At 34.2% G+C, this 20,903-nt stretch overlaps 1 protein-coding gene across 1 annotated transcript; it reads right to left on the reverse strand.

Annotated features, from left to right (window-relative positions):
- Nucleotides 1-1,559: 1,559 nt before the first annotated feature.
- On the reverse strand, nucleotides 1,560-20,147 carry LOC128994555 (TNF receptor-associated factor 6-like). The gene is made up of 8 exons (XM_054419179.1): nucleotides 19,919-20,147; nucleotides 17,952-18,109; nucleotides 9,862-10,039; nucleotides 8,373-8,495; nucleotides 7,143-7,270; nucleotides 4,811-4,889; nucleotides 4,218-4,393; nucleotides 1,560-1,900 (listed from the first exon to the last, which is right to left on the reverse strand). The coding sequence occupies exons 1-8, from the start codon at nucleotides 19,919-19,921 to the stop codon at nucleotides 1,570-1,572; spliced, it is 1,176 nt and encodes a 391-aa protein (XP_054275154.1). The 5' UTR covers nucleotides 19,922-20,147; the 3' UTR covers nucleotides 1,560-1,569.
- Between the last annotated feature and the right edge of the window lie 756 nt (nucleotides 20,148-20,903).

The raw sequence follows: 20,903 nt of genomic DNA on the forward strand, positions 1-20,903 counted from the left end.
TGCCCAGAGCATATTTTAATGATTTCCACTGGGCGACAGTGGCGCCGTAGTTATCAGGGGGTCCCATCAAAAAAGGGGGGTCTGGAGACCCCCGGAAATTTTTTGCATGGAGTAAAGTAAAAATCACACATTTCTACGTGTCTTGTAACGAATTTTTCGATTATATTTGCTTGTAAATGGTCCATACAATCTCACTTTATTATGAATTCTAGAAATATTACATTTACACAATGCAATTTTTTAAATACTTTAAAAATCCCGATTCATTTAAAATGTGAATCATTAAAAAAAACCTATGCCGGCACCAGCCATAGCCACTGGGCGACCCGTCGCCGAGTTAACATGTTATTTTATGCCCTGGTTCTGCCAATAGACAGTGTAGCAAGAAAGTTTAATAGTCTTAAACCATTGTCTCTGAACCATTGACTATATAATATAGTCAATGCTCTAAACACATTCTTTTGTTAACATTTAAGAGGCCCAGCATAACTTTTGGTGAATAATTTTATCTGCTTACCACCTAAGTTTATGAATTTTAAAGGAATAAATCAATAATGTTAAACATTCAAAACTATTCAAGATATCAGACAAAAAAAATCTCTTAAACATTGCCTTCAGCTGATCTACAAGGTTAAACGTATTTTATGGGAACAACCTATGACTCGGCTAACCTTTCAGAGGTTTGTAGCCCTAGGTTGACTCACCTGATCAATAACATAGGGCCATGAGTTATCTATCACATAATGACACTCATTGTTTTCCCGCAGCAGTCTCATTGAAATAATAGTTTTGATTTTGAACAAGTAGTTGAGTACTAAAATACTATATGTTTAGGAAGGAACAGTATGAAATTAACTCCCCTTTTGTGATAAATATCTAATGTTAAAACAAAAAAAGAACTGTTACATACTTTGCTTATGTTTCCTGGTCATTGAATGTAAGTGTTTTGTATAAATGCCAACAATGAAATCAGGTGATCGAGTAATTTAGCCAGCAGTAAAAGTCATTTCCACTCTAGAACAGAAATGAGTTTTTTCCTTTTTTGCATAGTGTTTACATTGGGGAAATGTGATCATTTCTAAGGAATTTTTTTCTTCTTTTTTTCCCTAGGACGCTAGGCACCCATTGTTGATTTGGCAGGATTTGAACCCGAGACCCCAGGAACCGGAGTCCCGCGCTCTAACCACTAGACCAGCTCGCTCCCCAAATATCATGCAGTGTTAGGAAAAATAATTTGGGTTACCATAAAAAATATATAAACAACAAAAAACCTCACCAGTGAAAGTATATTCACTATTAAATAATTGATTTACTTTAATTAATTTACCAATGTATTTCATTCTTTGTATTTTTACAAATCTTTGTACCTGTAATGTAACTTTCACTTTTATTTGTGAAAGCTAGCGTCATACAATTTACAGGTTTTTAAAATATTTTGTGAAAAATCTTAGATTCCTATAAATATATGTCCTTATAGATCCACTGTGTCAATATACCAAAAATCTGTTTCTGGACATCCTTTGTAACTAGGAAATGAGGACATTGAGGAACAGAAAACATACAAAATAACTAAACCGTCTGTATTTGAATCTTTATAACAAGAGAATAATCACTATCCAAGAAGCCCTTGGCAAAAACATCAGAGAGCAACACAAACTCAGAGTATCCGAATCCTCGCGGACTGATTTCTTTGGAGGGTCTCTTGAAGGCCTCCAGCTCGGGTCGTGACATCATCGTCTCCCTGATGGTGAGGTCGGGGTTGGTCGGATGGACCAGTGTGAAGCTGATCCTCCCAGAGAAAGGCCAGTCCAAGGCTTGGTCAAACTGTCCTTGCTTCAGGTGGATCAACAGAGACAAATAGTTTGGATTTTCGATCGACATTTTCAATCGGGCGCAGAATCTGAAAATAATTTGATATGTATGTTGTTCTGGTGAAATCTTGTTTAAAATTTGATAACTGGAGCTGGATGGTAGAGTTTTATTTTATACTACTACACGTTGCTCGAAATCGAGCAATCGCAAAGAAGTTATTTAAAAACAAATAACTTATTTAGGAACAAATATAAGTCATAAATTCCGATGAGTTTAAAAGAGTCAACTCAAAGATTACGTCACTAATGATAATACTCACAATGTACTTAACAGTTCAATATAATCAACATTACTTGTAAATATTTTATCATTTTTCAAAAGCTAATCTAGCTTTTAGTCTATTGTAGAACTGTTTCCCACTTATAGCCGCAATAGGTTGTCCATGTTGGTCAATGATAATGTAGTCTGCATGGTATCACTCATTGTCACCAGTACGTTTGCAAATTTCAGTCTTTATTTTAATAGCACCAAATAACCATTAACTACCTGAATTTCTGCATAACCTCTCTATCACAATTTTGCAATTAACATATGTTCTTCTTCTCACTTTTAATTTCTGACAACAACTGGAGTTTCATAACAATGTTTGTTTCCCATGTTAATCTTATGGAGGAATACAAAACTTTAAAGGACCCCAGGGCCTCACTCTCTAATTATTTCCCTAAAAAGAAAGTTTCCTGCACAACTTCACGTTACGCTCTTTCCAATGACACCAAAAACATGTCAATCGGTTCAGTAGTTTCGAAGGAGTAATTGCCACAAAAAACCTGCTTGCGTATTAAATAAGTAATAGATGATTATTCGAATCTTCCAGTATTTTCAAAGCTGATTAAGGGGATCCGCCACCTTTAAATGGCCAATTTTTAAAATTTTTTTAATTTTCCAAATATGTTATTTTCTTATTCTACACACTTTTCTGAGTATGTGTGTAGATTTTTATCTAAATCTGATTATTTTTTCATACAAAAAGAAATGAAATAAAATATTGACTCAGCTACGCTTCAAGCTTCAGTATCGAGCTTCCCTGAGTAAGCCTCAACTTTAAACTCTGTTTCCCAAAATTTGGATTTTCCGTGTTTCTTGGTACAAAAATTTGAATAACTTCTAAAGTATATTATATAAAATTATGAAATTTTTACCACTATTTCATTGTTATATTACCAATATTTTGTCTTATGGAAAACACTCTGACTTTAAAACTAACTGTGAAAAAAAAAAATTATAAATAAAAAAAAAACTATAAATATTATGTGTTTTTAATTGTTTGTAACTTTTTTCCTAGCAATTTTATCTTATTTTCCATAAGACAAAAGTTTCTTTAAGCTATAAGGAATAAAAATTAAAAAAAATCAAGCCAAATGGTTAAAAAGCAAAAAAGTTATTTAAAGTATAAAATATGTGTAAAAAACGTAAAAAAACGTTAACATTTCAAATTATAAGATACTTAAAAGGGTTAAAAAAATAATTCCACCTGGAAACCTTATTTCTAACACTAATAAAACAAGCAAAAATGTTATTAGCAAAATTCACTTAAAAAATAAAAAAAATCATATTTAAGGTGGCGGATCGCCTTAAATCTCATAAGATTGATTTTCATGATCACTAGAGATGGTTCATAAAACGATTGCGTAGGAATTGTCTCCTACGTTCACTTCAAAAATAGTGAACATCTTTTGCGACTACGGGGACATCATTACCCATCTACCACAATCACGGCGAAATTGTGAACTTCTTGCGTGTTTGGAGAAACTTCATCACTGTCTCCCGAGATCGCGAGGACCAGAATCACAACTTTCAATCGCACAAACTTCAAAGACGCTTTCGGTGGTTGAGACATTAAAAGTTCTGCTCAAAAATCAAACCCCCTTAAAGATTATTGGGAAAATTAATTTTTGCGCCAAGTGAGGACCCTTCCTATGTCGAGGCCCCTAGAAACTGTGGTTAGGGTAATAGGACCCTGATATTCATGCATATCAATGTCGGCAATGTCATACAGATATAACTTTCTATTTATTTCATCTTGCCAAAAGTTATATGGTGGCTTTAGAATTGCCAAAGAAATATTTTTTTCTATTCTTGAATATCAAAAAAGTGGTATTTCCATATTTTTTTATTTATAACAACAAGAGCTTGACTGAAATAGATAAGATACCAAAACTAGCCGACTATTTGGACTTCAAGACATTGAATATCACTTTTTGGATTCTAATATCGCAAAGACATCAAATATCACAATTTATCTAATATATATTAAATTATTATTATTATATAAATTTCTTAAAATTTATCAAAATTAAATTATACAATAATTTAGTTTATATAATTAGTTGAAGCACGATTCTCACCTGTACCCTACATACGATGTCGTAAATGCTGGACTGTAAAAACACCTGTTGTAATCCTGAGTCATTGACAAGAGCTTGTCACGGAACTTGTCAATAGTCCAGACACACACTCCGTTACAAAACTGTAGAGGGATGTTGTACTTGAGATTCTCATTCTCTTCCACCAGTCGATTCACCTGAAACAAAATGTTTTAAATCAATATAAATTTTGTGAATGTATTTTAACCACCTACAAAACTGTTTAAAATTCATTAAAAAAATTATTGCGGTCCAAAACTACAAGTATTATACTCTATGTAAAACAAAACATAAAGCAGCATCAGTAATTTATTTTAAAGCGTCTTTTAAACGCAGTGTTAAAGTCCACAACTGTCTCATTGGAAAGAAAGGTCCCAACGTCTTACCACTGCTACAAATTGAGACCTAAAGGGAATAAAATTTTGCTAGATTGTTTATAAAATTATCAATCCAATATTAAATTAGTGTTATCACTACTTGTTGAACCTATATTGGTTTTGGATTCAGATTTGTGTTGTTGGTAAAAGATCAAATCTACTAAAATTACAATTAGGAAGTTCAAGAAAAGTTTATACCTGAGCTCTCATGCTTGTTATCTGGACTTCTTGTTCTCTGTTGCTCTGCTCCAATAAAACTATCCTTTCATAGAGTGACCTGAAAAAATCCTTACTGTTAAATTACAATAGTTATTTGTGTAACTAGTGGTGAAAGTGGCACTTTGCTGCACACGAGAGCAATGTTTACGCACGAGCCGCAGGCGAGTGCGGAATGATCTCGAGTGCAGCAAAGGCCTTTTTCACTCGTGTTACACATTATATTTTTCCTACAGTCACTATAAAGCATATAAATAATTAGTCTTTCAAACACTATACAACACGTTTTTAGGTTCAGCTGGCAACACAAATGGTGCCCTAGAGAAAGTAGTACCCGCGGTCCGCATCACTCCGCTATTTTTCCTCGGCAAGAAATTTGCTCCGCGTTTTGAGAATATAGTTCCGTATGTTTTTGTAATTTGAAGTGGTTTCCGCGCCTAAAAAAACTGTTTTAAAAGTATTTTCTTGTTTATTAAGATTGTAGGAATGTTTTAAAAACGTTTAAAAGAAAAGTCCAGAAAGTTCAGAAATACCGAAACTATAAACACAAAATGACAGGTTAAATCGTAGTTATAATAGTCAATCAGCTGCACATAGTATTATTATCTTTAAGTGTTGCCAACCTATTTCTAAGCGTACACGGATTACGTGCATAATAGAACCACGCTGTTTTGTGTTGTTTCGTTGGAATCCTGATGTGCGGCAAAGTATAAACCGTACGGCAAAGTATAAATATGCAGCAGTTAGCAGCTTTCTGTACTATAAACAGTACAAGGAAGCCAACTTTGTCGGGCGACTGTAGGAAAAAATAATAACTTCAAATAAAGCAAGGAAAGAACACCGGCAAGAAAGACCATGTTTCTTTCCCCTTGAGGTCTATTCGATTGAATAAACCTGAGGAGAGGACTTCAGAATTACACTGAGAAAACCGTAAGCTTTAACTCAGAGTTCAGAATAACCATGTATATACTCTCTGGAAAACTCGTTAGAAACAAAAGTAAACCGGTTTTATCAATTAAAATACAGTATCAGCAATCTGATACATATTTTCTCCCATTAGCTTGTCAACAACTTATAAGCGGTGGGGACTAACTATTATTTTTATGGGAAAATTGCAGAAGCTGAAACAACTTTAGAACCATAAATGTTAGGCTACAGCAATTAGGGTTGGTACAATTTTGTTAAAAGTTTAAAGGGCTTATAACATACTAAATTTTATCAAAATCATTTTACTCGTTTTTTGAAAATCTTATTTTTGGTTATTTTGTGGTTAAAAACTATTTAAACGTTTAATAGAAGAGAAAAGAACAAAGTGTTTTTTCTCATACTTTGATAAAATTGGGAACAATTGAATAAAATTAAGATTTTCATTAATCTCAGATGAACTAAAACTGGCAAAGTCTGTACGCTTAGGGTGATCGGCAGGTATATCTGATGTCTTAGCTGAATTTTTTAGGCATAAAGACTCAATCTTTTACGGTTGACATAATGAAATGTCAATATTTAGGAATGTTAAACTCAAGAAATTTTTGGGCAATCGATTTTTCGGCCTTTTTTATCACTTGTTTTTAGCTGACCAGGTGAATGTCCATTCAAAACGCTACGGTGCAAAGAAACTCATCAACCAGCATCAAATTTTTTATCGTCAGATGTAAATTTAATTTAATAATCAATTTAAAATCTGCGAACCACAGATTACACTCTGTGCCGTAAACATCGTACTGGCGATTGACATCAGGCGTGTGAGTCCCAATGGCGGTCTACCACCCCACACCTGTTTTGTGCATGCTAAGGTCAAAGTTTCCTCCCTTGCTACACGGAAAACAAAAATTAATTATTTTAGCTTCAATTTGACAGAAAAAATGTTTAGTTACCTTGAATACCAGCCAAAAAATTAACATTTAAAATCCCGGCATTCTTTTATAAACACCCTGTATATAGGGGGAGAAAGTAAAAATGGACAGTTTGAAGTTGCCACAAAAATGATTGGACTGGACATGTTTTAAAAACTACACATTATGTGTGCAGTACTATTGAACAAAATATGAAACTAATCAATAAGGGAAACTCTGAACACAAACTGCACCTACCAAATAGCACTTAAGATACAGATTTCAACTTTTTTCTTGACTGGCTGTGGGTACATAGACAATGAGCGTGAGTTTTTAATAGGCTAGTAAGTCTCTCTGAGTAAGACTCTTTTTCTGTGTTCTTGGTGACAACAAACTAGTTGCTTTATGTTTTCAACCATTTTGTTTCACCATACTGTTTATAGCAGGACCATTTCTATAATGATAGAAGCATGGCTACTCACTTCAACAGATTCTTCCAGGAGTCCTCCTCTTGTTCTCCATTTTTGGACGGTGCTTCCCATAACTTCGCTTCTTGTGCCTTGAGGTCTGAAGTGCCAGCCTGTCTGTCACTAACTCTTGAAGCCAACAGCTGCAAATCAGAAAGAGCAAATGTTTATTATTATTATGTGAATAACAACACCTAGGATTAAACAGAAATCTAAAACAATAATTTTGTTTGTGCACATTAATTTTGTTGGCAAAGCTAGTCACGTCAAAACACAGTGTGAATTGTATAATTTCAACTGATTTGATAAGTGTAAAAAAAATTTATAAAAAAAGTTTATAAAAAATCAGGCATTCTATTCGGTTGATGAGTTTACTGCACACCGTTGGAGTTAAGGGCCACAGTATTATATTCCCCAGGGGTTATGAGTTAAATATTTTAAGGTTTTTTGATAAATGTATAATGTTTACTAGTTTTCCTCCATTTCTTAAATGTATTGATTTATTATTGTTTAAAGTTAAATTGAATTTAAAGTGTAATATTATAAAATAACCTCTATGTAATTATAAATATTAGAATCACACAATGTAAAAATGCTACACAATGTAAAAATTGTAAAGAGCAATAAATAAATAAATAAATAAGATTATAATATGAAAAGGAATTAGTTACTGCATCTTTTTTACAAAATGAACAATGGCAAACACACATTTATAAGTATTTACCACCACATCAGTCCAGTCGTATGTGTGGTTTTGGTTTATTAACAATCAAGACTTTTATCCTTGTCTTGACGTTGTAAAGTGATTCCGTATACAGTGAGTTTTGGTAAACTGCCTTCTTCTAGTTTGTAAGTAACCATGAGCGACCTACAATGACTGTTTTGTCAGGATTAAGTTCAAGTCTGTTTTTTGCTGCTCATTGACTGATGTTATGTTGTAAAGGAACATTACCTTTAGGACAATTGGCAAAGCCTCCTCCAATATAAGGCTCCGTCTTTGGTGTATGGAAATGTCACGCCAGTGCCTATTGCCATGGTGATAACAGAAATAACTAGTAAGTACATAGATGTTGTGCAGAGGGTCCATTATGAATTAGTGCAACAGCTGTTTAGTTAGGCCGAGGCTACGGTGGTGTCCCTTTTGTCTCGCCGCGGCCTTGAGGAGGCCATGCTATTGGCCTTTACTGTTTTCTATGATTGCAAAGCTTCGAAAACATTAGTTTTTTTATGTAATTAGGGACTTACCGCAAGATGGTGATGTAACTGCGTATCCAGATGAGTGTTTAGCTGCTGCACAGACTGTACTTGTGTCTTGCAGCCAAAGTTGTGGAATGTACAAAGAATAGTTTCTTCTTGCTGACTGCTCTCCTGTATTATACACCTATGTTAGTTTTTTATGAAAAATTCTTTGATACTAAATTATAGACATTTTGATTGCTGAAATAATACAACTCTGTAATGTAAAAGTATGCAATTAAACAAAAATAAGATACACTTTTATTATCTTGCTTAAGTTTAAATGTCACTCGCACAGAATTAATCTACCATCTAGTCATTGGAAAACCCTTTGATCGACTTTTACGCTCATTAAAGACAGCAGATAAAAATATTATATAAACAAAATCATATTAGTTTCAAAATTTCTTGTGACAACGATTTTTTGCTTTTTCGCTACCACTTCTAAAGAAATTGAGATTCTGTGTGTTTTTTTCTTATTGGGATTTAGCATATGGTAATAGTTGTATGCCAATAATTAAAACCCCCAGATGTAATTAGTTTACTTAGAATGCCTCAGTACTTCAGGGATTAAGTTTTGGTGGGAAAGGGCTAATTAAAATAATTAGTATTTGATCCGAACCATTATCCCCTATATCGAGTATAGTTCAGTGTAATCTTTGCTTAATAGTTACAACTGATGTTTATAACTTTGTACTGTATTTTACAATTTGCTAGTATACTGTGGATGACTTGTTATAAACACATGTTACAAGTCTTTTGTTTACTTTTTACTTGTTATTTTGTTCAACCAACAAAGTTAGGCTACTTAGCAACCCATTAGGCCAATGTAATTTTTTTTTATTAATTGTCTAGCGAAATACAAATTTTGCTGAGATATTGACCAATCACGTTTTTAGGGCTATAAGACCCTAATTCAAAAATTTAAGTCAGAATCCTTCAGCTGGATTTTGAGATGTGTATTACGGACAGACAGACAGACAAACAGACATAAACTTAGGTTGTATTAGAGAAGGGTTATCCTAAAACACATAAATACAAAAAGGAAAATGGAATGTAATTTTGAAGAATTTATTTGCTGTAACTCAATCACAATTGATGTAGCAGACTGGAATTTTAACCCTTTGAGGTTGAATTTTCTTCCCATTTTAATTATATAAACAAGAAAACAACAATCTAAAATTCTATTTTCTCCCTCGGTTGTTGGTATTGATTATAGCTGATGTAAGATATGCTATACACTTAGTTTACAATAACCCATTTTAGTCTGGCTTTGTTAAAAAAGTTGGCGTATTCAACCAAAATTAATTCCTACATCAACACTTTCTGCTCATAGCTCAACTCGACTGTGTTCATTTCTACGATTAAACTAGCACAATTAACGTGGGAATGGAATATCTAGTTGTATCTATGGTCAAAGCTGTTATGCATCAAAAGAAAACAACTGAGAACCAATATTTGTTTTTGATAAGTGAATGACAAGTTGACCGTGGGTTACCTTGTGTGCAGTACTAATGTGTTTTTCAATTTCCAGTAAAGGCAGCAGCTGTGAGCAGCCTTCCACAGGACAGTTGCGGGTTTGCTGAGCAATCTCTCGACGTGTGAAATTGTCAGGGAATAAGTCCTTAGTTATTGATAGAGCCTGGCTATCTATAGGACAAAGGCCATCTTGTTTTCTGCAAAACACATTTCAATTTATAGATGAGGCCTATTGAGCAAAATAGTTATTTGTGTAACTAGTGCGGGGAAGTGACTCTTTGCGCTCACGTTACACATTATATTTCCTACAGTACTATAAAGCATATAAATAATTAGTCTTTCAAGCACTAAACAAAACGTTTTAGGTTTGGTTTAATCCAAGCGTTGAACGAAAATAGAATGTTAACACAAAACAACAGGTTAAGTGGTAGTATCAATACTCAAAGGCCATGAATTGCTGCACCAGCTGATCGTAGTTGTAGTATCTTTAAGTGTTACCAACTTACTTTCATGAGTACACATATTATGTGCTTTACAAATTAACACTGTTTAGTGTTGATTGGTTAGAATACTGGAGTGTGGCAAAGTAAAATAAGTGTGGCAAAAGTAAGTAAATGCAGCAATTAGCTACTTTGCGTGCTATAATCAGTGCAAGGAAGCCCACTTTGACAGGTAACTGTAGGAAAATATATTGGAGGCAGAACCTGCTGGGAAAATCTGAGCCATTGTGGTAAGGATAATTTGTATGAAACACTTTAATTTTTCACAATTTTTATGGGCCTAGTCCACTTAGAGTAAATGACTTAAAATGACTTCCCCTACCTTCCTATGAAGGAACTTTTAAACATTTTACTATACAAACAAATCAATATACAGGGTTAGTAAAAAGTGTGGAGACCCCCTGTTATTTTTTTTAACGGCCCATACTAGAAAAACTAAACTAGGCACACCATTATTGCATGTTATGAAGTACTTTTTGGGCATAACCGCCACTTGGTGTTCATCCCCAAAATGGGGGAAACTAAAAGATTTCAAATACAAAGACCCATCGAGTGACCCCTCATTTTGAAGGTCCTGGTAAAAGAAAACTAACAACGCAAACTATAGGTCTCTATCTTAACACAGTAAAATATGGCAGCCAATTGAATATAAAATTGCAAGTTATTTCCGAGTTCTAAAGATTTCAATCAGCTTCCATTTTTTACTGGATTGAGATAGAAACCTCTAGTTTGCGTTGTTAGTTTTCTTTTACCAGGCCCTTCAAAATGAGGGGTCACTTGATGGGGCTTATCTTTTAAAACTTTTGAGTTTCCCCCAAAATCCCCCATTTTGGGTTTGTTAAGCAAGTGGCTATTAGGCTTAAAAAGTACTTCATAACGTGCCAAAAAGGTGTGTAGAGTTTAGTTTTCCTAGTGTGAGCCGCTACAAAATTTACAGGGGGTCTCCAGACTTGGAAAGCTGCAAGTTAAATTCAACTTCTGAGAATTTAAATTGTTTGCCATTTTTTAATGGATTGAGATAAAGACCTCTAGTTTGCGTTTTTGGTTTTCTTTTACCAGGACCTTCAAAATGAGGGGTCACTCGATAGATCTTTGTATTTGAAATTTTTTAGTTTCCCCCAAAATCCCCCATTTTGGGGATGTACACCAAGTGACGGTTATGCCCAAAAAGTACTTCATAACATGCCATAAACGTGTGCCGAGTTTAGTTTTTCTAGTATGGGCCGTTAAAAAAATAACAGGGGGTCTCCACACTTTTTACTAACCCATTTAGGTAATATATAAAATATGGAATTAGGCCTAATTGTAAAAAATTTCATGCTATGAGCTTAATACAAATTTTATGTTTATGAGAAACACAGAAAATAAATTGAAATATAAAATACTCAGCTTTGTATTTTTACACGTTTATCAATGTTTTAGCTAGGTAAACAGATTTTGTGACAACAGCAATATAACTAAAAATCTTTTGATATGATATGACAGATATTATTAATTGAAAATTATTAATAAATTGAGAACTAAGCTGTTTTAAGGAGAAATATGTTTTTCAGCATCTGAGAGAAAATAAGTTGAGATATAACAAAGTAACTAGTACAGTAATCTGATTCCTGATAGTTGTAGTCCTGCTTATACTATCAGGTCATTGACCAGTTTCAGTGGTTTAGAGTCAGTTTATAACTGTTTATTTAAATCAAAATCTTTCCCTACAAAGTTAGAGGAATTTAAAGTGTTACCTACTAATTGCACCTTGCACCTCATTACTAGGATAAGAAAAAAAAAACAAATAGTAGGCCTATGTTAGTCAAATATTTAAATTTGATGACAGTCTATTGATCGGTTAGTTGGGTTCGCCGCATATCTTGTTGTGAAATTTTGTCGTAAACAATATGGTCAATGGTCAACAATTGTTTGAACTATCTTGACTCATTTTTATTTGAACAAATGGGGTTTCAACACACATGCCAAATCGATAAGACATGCGTGATTTTTACAAAGAACCAGTGATTTATGATTCTTCATGGAAGAAGGTAAGGTATTTGTTTATCCATAACCTATAACCTTTAACCTTTGAGGTGATGTTTGATACCTATGAAGTTTCACAAAAATTAAACCATTGTTTAATGTCTTCTTTTTTGTAGCAGCAAACTTGATTTTAAATCAAACAGCCGAACCTAGCCAAGGAGGTATTCTGTTAAAAGTATCTGTTAACGTTACTATAGAAAGCTGAAGGTACCTATTACAGTAGTTTTCAATACACTGGCTTTCTTTATGCATTCTGTAGCCTATGTATGATAGTATGTGTTTCCTTTAGAGGTAATTTTTCACTTAACTTTCATTGAGAATGGGGCTGGGGAGGATGAAAACCTCTCATGTATTTATAGGCAGCAGCTTAAGATATTGTCTGGAGGAAAGTTTAACCAAATAGATTCCAGGCGAACGGTCTCACCTAGAGGTTTACTTAAACCTAGTTTAAACTGAGGAATTATTTTTGGGAAAGTGAATCGGAGGTGAATCTAGACCACAATCAAAGTTTAAAAGTTAATCTAGAGATTAAACTAGATTTGTTAAGAGGTCCTTAAAGGACAAAAACCAGATCTTATCCGCTCCCCAGCATTAGGCCTACTTATTAATAATCATCTTAAAGAAAAAGGCATGTAAATCCAAGGTGCTCAGCCATCATAATCAAGCAGCTAAATGCTTATAGAGTACTAGTAGGCAATCTTCCAGGAAGTGCTATCAAAAGGCAATCATCGACTTAGTTATGTGATTCAGTTAGCTCTGTAGGCCTACCATGTAGGCCTACAGTATGGTAGCACTGCATCCCTACATCTCTTCTATAGATATTGTGTCAATCAAATCTACCTTTTCCTAAACGAAAGTTGTACCAAAGTGCAATTGATCTTAGTCCACTGCTTTAATGAAAGGTCTGTTTCAACATTTTGTAAAAATACATAAAATTCAAGCTACCTATAAACAAAATAAATTCATAATCACTATTGGCTGTGTTATATATTCCAAATAATCAAGCCCTATACATAACAATGAAGCGTCATGTACAATCCATCGTACAAGCAGCCGACAAGAGGTCGAAGAGCCAAGTACAATCATACAACAAGACGCTGAAATGTCCAATGCAAACTCACAACCAGATGTTCCTGTCCCTAAAATTCGCCGTTCAATGAGAATCAGAAAACCAATTAAAAGGATGAACTTGTAAATGAACATTCTCTTAAATAAGTAGGGAGGAATTGTTATATATTCCAAATAATCTATCTTTTATTTAATATTGGTCATACACGGCTGGAATAATTTCATATTGTAAATAATTCAATGTTTACAATTATTATTAAGAAATAAACATGTATCAAGAGTTGTGTTCATATATTTTGTATTATTTTTATATCTAATAATTTGGCGACGAGGAAGAAAATGACTGAAATACAAGACCTTATATCTACTTTGAACAATTTTATGACATAATTGACACAACATACAAGTCAACAGACAGAACAGCCTAGATCAAAACATAGTACCAAGGAACTACTACAGAGCAATGCCTTGATGTTTGATGCTTATGATGAAAGTAAGGAAACGTTTAAAAGCTACACTCAGCGTTTAGAAATATTTTTTAAAATAAAAGGATTGACAGACAATGATTCAGAGACTGAACAATTGAAAGGTTTATTTTTAATCAATTGCTTAGGTGCTAAGCACTACAATCTGATCTGTAGTCTAACATCTCCAGACAAACCAGACTCAAAAACATATCAAGAATTACTGATATTACTAAATGAGCACCTAAGCCCAAAGAAGAATATACTTACAGAACAGCACAAATTCTTATCCCGTTTACAAGATGGAAATGAATCAATAACAAATTATGTCACAGTCCTCAAACAACTGGCTTGTTCAGCAGATTTCAAATCTGGGTGTAAAGAAGGAAAATGTACAAAATCAGTTATAAACCTCATGCTCAGGGCTCAATTCATCAGAGGCTTATATGACTCGGACATCAGAGAAAAACTCTTACAACTGGGGGAAATATCATTTGACAAAGCCTTAGAAATCGCCTTGGCTATAGAGGCATCAAAACTTGACAACCAGATTTTATATACTAGTAATAACCAAAATGACATTCACAAAATAAGTAAAACAACAAAGAACAATATCGGCCCTAAGAAAAAAAGTTTCTCAACCAAAAACCATTTCTCTAATGACTCAAGCAAAAAGAAAGACAGCAAAAACAAAAGGCTACAAAGACTGGGACTTTTAGATGTCTGTTTGCACTGTGGAAGGAATAACCACGAAACACAAAATTGCCGATTAATAGATGAACTAAATTGCAGGTATTGTCATAAAGATGGACACATAGAAAAGGTTTGCATAGCGAAACGAATACAGGAATTACAGTCTTCAGAGAAAAATGTAAAACGAGTTGATGAAATTGATTCTGAATATGAATACGACGTTCAACGGATCATAAATGGATTGAAGAATGACGAAGGAGATGACAGAATGATGATTAACGTATCTCTAAATGGTAAACAGCAACGTTTTGAGTGTGATTCCGGAAGTCGTGTTAGCATAATAAATAATGATGACTTCAAGAAACTAGACTTACATGTTCCAGTTTGCAAAACAAGTGCTCTTTTTCGATCTTATACTGGACAAATTTTCAAACCAATCGGGGTCTGTACCCTAAGCATATCTTACGAAGGGAGATCTTGCAGAGAGGATCTATACATTGTAAATCTACCTAAAAACGCTATTCTTGGAAGGGATTGGATTCGAAAATTAAAAATTAACTTACACAATATTAATCTTGTTAACATGAAGAAACCAGAGGTTGATACCAACACTGTTGTCAAATCTATCAAGCAAAGATTCTCAAGCGTTTTTGAACAATGCATTGGTAAAACACCCAACTTTTCATGCTCTTTAAAACTAAAGGATAATTCAAGACCTGTGTACTTAAAACCCAGACCAGTACCTCATGCTCTCCGAGAAGCTGTTGAGAATGAACTAGATAAACTTGAAAAAGAAGACGTAATAGAGAAAGTGGATCAATCTGAGTGGGGAACACCGATTGTTGTGATTCCAAAAGCAAATGGAGCGGTCCGTATTTGCGCGGATTACAAGGTAACTGTGAACCAACAACTACATGACAGTCGTTATCCAATACCAAGAATAGAGGATATCCTCAACAAAATGAGAAATGGAAACTATTTTTGCACTTTAGACATTTACATGGCTTATTTACACCTTTCAGTGGACTCTGAAAGTTCTAAAATCCAGACAATTACCACACATAAGGGTACATATTTAGCAAAAAGACTGTTTTTCGGAATTAAGACTCCCCCAAATGAATTTCATAAATTGATTGACCAAGTCGTACAAAATCTTGAAGGGACAGTGGCTTATTTTGATGATATTGTTGTACAAGGCTGCACTTTTGAAGAATGCAAATCCAGGCTCATAAAGGTCTTAGAAAAATTGGAACAACACAATCTACATGTGAATGTTGAAAAAGGCAAGTTTTTTGAGAGAAAGGTGCAGTATTTGGGTCATATCATCAGCAAAGACGGTATCCAGAAATCACCAGAAAAGGTGAGGGCAATCCAGGATGCTCCCCGTCCAACAAATATCACAGGAGTGCGTCAATTCCTTGGACTTGTACAGTACTACTCAAAGTTCATCAAAGATGCATCTACACTGCTAAATCCCTTACATCAGCTTCTAAGGAAAGACAAACGTTTTCACTGGTCCCAGGAGTGTGAAAAAGCTTTTACTTGTGTTAAAGAAGAGATAGCAAGTGACACAGTTCTTACTCCATACAACCCAGACTTACCCGTGATACTTGCTACAGATGCTAGCCCTGTTGGCTTATCAGCTGTGCTGTCTCATAAAATGCCAAATAATGAAGAGAGGCCTATTGTATTTGCCAGCAGATCCCTAACTGCTGCAGAGCGCAACTATAGCCAATTGGACAGAGAAGCAACTGCTGTATATTGGGGGTGTAAAAAAATGTTCGATTATATATACGGAAGGAAGTTTACTCTTGCCATTGACAACAAACCACTGATGACCATATTTCATCCAGACAAGAAACTACCATTGTTGACTTCATCCAGGATGCTTAGATATGCTCATTTTCTTTCAGGATTTGATTATGAGATTGTACACAAAAAATCAAACGACCACTGTAATGCAGATTACCTCTCAAGACATCCCTTACCCATAAAAGAAGAGAATATAACTGTGGTTGACGAAGATTGCACTGTTCGAAGAGAGACAATATACTGCATATAGTAATACCAGAAACAAAAGAACCCTGGGCCGTTTCGAGCCGCGCAGGTTTGAATGGTACGCCACACCTACCGGCGCGAACCACGTGATCTTTTCGTTTCTGCGCAGGTTGTTTTGTGAGTGGTATGTCTATAACAACCGATACTATCATGGCTAAAGACATAGAAAAAGAAACATCACTTGACGAAGAACTCTCTCGCTTAAAGGAAAAGCTCCTAAACGGAGAAGTCGCTGACCCAGAAATATCACTTCAAGACGGAATTATTTTTAGAGGAAATAGTGTTATCATTCCAAAAAAGCTACAACCTAAAATCCCATCCTCGTCGCCAAATTAGTATTATATATAAAAATAATACAAAATATATGAACACAACTCTTGATACATGTTTATTTCTTAATAATAATTGTAAACATTGAATTAGCGTCATGTACAATCCATCGTACAAGCAGCCGACAAGAGGTCGAAGAGCCAAGTACAATCATACAACAAGACGCTGAAATGTCCAATGTAAACTCACAACCAGATGTTCCTGTCCCTAAAATTTGCCGTTCAATGAGAATCAGAAAACCAATTAAAATTGTTCAAGACAACCTATATTCATGGGAAATACAAGGTACGGTATGTTAAGGAAATCAATAAGCAATTCAGAAAAGTCACAAGATACAGAAAATGTCTCAAGTAACACCCCAAGCTGGGAAGGAACTATAGACACTGAAACATCGGGTCCTACAGCAAGCACTATGCCTAATACTGAGGAAAAAAGCCCTATACATAACAATGAAGCGTCATGTACAATCCATCGTACAAGCAGCCGACAAGAGGTCGAAGAGCCAAGTACAATCATACAACAAGACGCTGAAATGTCCAATGCAAACTCACAACCAGATGTTCCTGTCCCTAAAATTCGCCGTTCAATGAGAATCAGAAAACCAATTAAAAGGATGAACTTGTAAATGAACATTCTCTTAAATAAGTAGGGATGAATTGTTATATATTCCAAATAATCTATCTTTTATTTAATATTGATCATATGGCTGGAATAATTTCATATTGTAAATAATTCAATGTTTACAATTATTATTAAGAAATAAACATGTATCAAGAGTTGTGTTCATATATTTTGTATTATTTTTATATCTAATAGGCTGGTGGTTTGGTAAGTTAATTATGTTTTCGGACTTATAAATGCTATACCTATGTTTAATAACCATCACAGAACCATATCTACAAAACAAGAGAGTAAATTCTACAATGAATAATTTCAGTACCTACCTATATTATCAAAAGTGAAAAACTTACTTGAGCCATTCTTGTATGCACTCTTGACAAAAACGATGCCCGCATGATGTCAAAAGGGGGTCTTTAAGACATGTTAAACAAATTGGGCACTCGAAACGGGGTTCCACAGCATACTTTGATCCATTCATTTGTTCGTACCCTGCATGTCTAGTTTGGTTCTGGAATTCAAAAACAAACAGATCGAATAAGTTATTTCACTTTTGGCAAAATTGATCAACTGGGAGCAATAAAAAAGGCTTAGGCCAGTGTTGATATAGGCGGAAGCAAATAATTTAGGCAATTGCACAATTTCAATGCAAATAAACATAAATAAAGAATTAACAATAACGTTTACAGTGTTCTACAATAAGCGTCAATAAGACGTACAAGTTAGGTACCGTAGAATGGGGTGAATAGAAACACTTTTTGACTTTTAAGCTTCTGTAAAACCGATATTTTTAATTTTAAAATTTTCAACACTAGCTCATATTTTCGGTCTTGAACTCCTCTACTCAAACCAGTTATCAAATTTTTTTTATTTTTAATCATTAAGCAGAAAAAAAACAAAATATGGCTGTTTCTATTCACCCCGCACATTGGGGTGAATAGAAACACTGTGTTAAATTGATGATTGTTGCTTTTCCTCACTTACCAGGGGCAATAGAAACATGAAATTTATGCTTGTTAGCTTAGGTTGTTGTAAATTAAAATATTTAAAGTTAATTAACACATTTATTTATAAGTACGAAGTATAAAAACGTCGTTTTCATAAACCCTTATCCAAACAAATCGGAGAACATAAATGACAATGGGTGAAATCAGAGTAACAAAATCTTACATAGAGACCAACTAAATGAAGAGTAAAATCAGACAAATCTTCCTCAAAATACAACACTCCCTTAAATCTACAAGTTGTACACGGCTTGGGAGTTGGAAGCCGATCGTACTACGTCATCGACTTTGAAGAGGGCCTCTTAATCTGTCTCTCAGAACTTGTTGGTTTGCGCAATTTTCTTGATGAATCTTCCTATTTATCCTTCCTCGTCAAATTCAATAACTTTTGCAAAATATAAACGATAGCAAGTTTTGTTTTTCCCCATTACTTTGACAATTACATGATCATGAAGGGACAACTTTGAAGACTCACTGATGTCTTGAGCTAGGTATGCTGGTTCTTCTTCATCAAATTGTTCGTCTTTGTCACTTTCTTCCAGTGTGACTGATGTAGAATCATCTTCATCTCTGGTATTTTTTTTTCTTTTTTGGGGGGTTTTTAGGTCAACCTTTATTTGCACCACTGGTTAAAAAAAGTGTTTCTATTCACCCTGGTTTTGCAAAATCATGACATAAGTTAACCTAAATTAAAAATAAAGTAAAAAAATATAGTTTATTCTAACGCTAATCTATTAACACACTTGGTTTTAAGATACCTAAGACAATATAAAAAATGGTTATTAACATAAATACATGTAATAGGTTCATACTTAGAGAGAAAGTTTTGAAAAGAATGTTTTTCGCCAAAATTTTCAAATGATGTTTCGCATCATCCAACATCCGAAGCAGTGATACCAATATGCTAAACTAATTTTTCCCAGGTAGATAGGATATGGTTATAATGGGGGAAAATAATTCCCTTATATAAAGTCAATGTATAACAAAGTTATAAAAATGTGAATCATTCATTGAAGTTTTGTTTCTATTCACCCTGTTGTTTCTATTCACCCCATTTTACGGTACCTAGACTCAACCACACTTGTGTTTAAACTTTTTAAAATGTAGCCTACTATAAGTTTCAGAAAATTTAAAACTCGTTGTAGAGTTCAGAATTAACAAGAATCTAGAACACTTTGCTAAACCAAACCAATTAACTTAATTGTTAATTGGTTTATTTTGGACCTTTGGTAGTTACCAAAATGCCAAATAAATAAAGCCAAACATTAGTTCTATAATAAAGAATTCCGTAACAGCCAAGTTTTGGCTTAACTTACCATTGTATTTTTTGGGCAGGATTGTCTAAAATAAAACCTTAACCAATTTAATGTGCATTGAGGCCTAGCTGCAATTTAGAAAACTCATATCAACCAAAAGCCAACTTGTGCTTACAATAATATTTACACGTATCTATTAATAGAAAATGTCTAGCTTTATGACGATCATTAATGTTAACCTAAAGTTTTTAGAACTTTCATAAACTTTGTCAATGTTTTGACGTTTATCTTCCCCACCAACAAACACAAGAACAAGCAGAGCAGCAATCAGCAGCAGACCACAAACCAGTAGTTACTAGTTACCAGATCCGAATCATTCTTTCTCAGAATGACTCACACACAGCCTGCTGTCAGATGATTCATATACACAGATGTAAAGTAAAAACCAGGTGTTTTCGAAACGCTAGCATCGGTGTGCTATATAAAAACATGAACGTACTTTCATATAAAAAAATGTGCCGTTCATAGGTTTGCTATCGAATCGATTATGATCATTGATGATCCTGGCTAAAGTAATAGTTAGTCAGTTTCTCTTCTCTGTTAGCAAAGCTAAGTATACACTGATCATCCATTCTGATTCTACGCTCATTATGCATTCACTCATGGTGGAAGTAAATACATAGGTGTGCTATACCCATCAATCACTGACGTCACCCAGATTGCAAACAACAATTACCTGATTGTATTGCCATAAGTGTATATTTGTTTGGATTTGATTCTTGATTGTTATTGTTTTTATAATTTTTTCTGCAATCTGGGTGACGTCAGCTTATGACGGGAATAGCTAGCACACCTACGTTTTTCCTCCCCTCATGGCATTCACTTTAGAATGGGTCCATTATTACATCTCCTATATTTTTATATCCTGCATATTCTTGAGATACGTTGTTTAATGGTGCTTTGCTTTCTAAAAAATGAATTGAGTAGGAACAGGACAAATTATACATATTCGATGGCTGATGAGTCGAAGGGAGTATGTTTTATC

Source organism: Macrosteles quadrilineatus, unplaced genomic scaffold (genome assembly GCF_028750875.1).
Source record: "Macrosteles quadrilineatus isolate MER2022 unplaced genomic scaffold, UCM_ALF_1.0 Scaffold_5__1_contigs__length_97177068, whole genome shotgun sequence".
NCBI lineage: Eukaryota > Metazoa > Arthropoda > Insecta > Hemiptera > Cicadellidae > Macrosteles > Macrosteles quadrilineatus.

Bases quoted from the DNA above. Each gene is read 5' to 3' on its own strand.
- LOC128994555 (XM_054419179.1), bottom strand. The intron at 10,040-17,951 runs GTAAGTTTTTCA...TGTGTTTTGCAG, and splicing joins TGCATACAAGAATGGCTCAA to AAAACAAGATGGCCTTTGTC. The intron at 1,901-4,217 runs GTGAGAATCGTG...AATTATTTTCAG, and splicing joins ACATCGTATGTAGGGTACAG to ATTCTGCGCCCGATTGAAAA.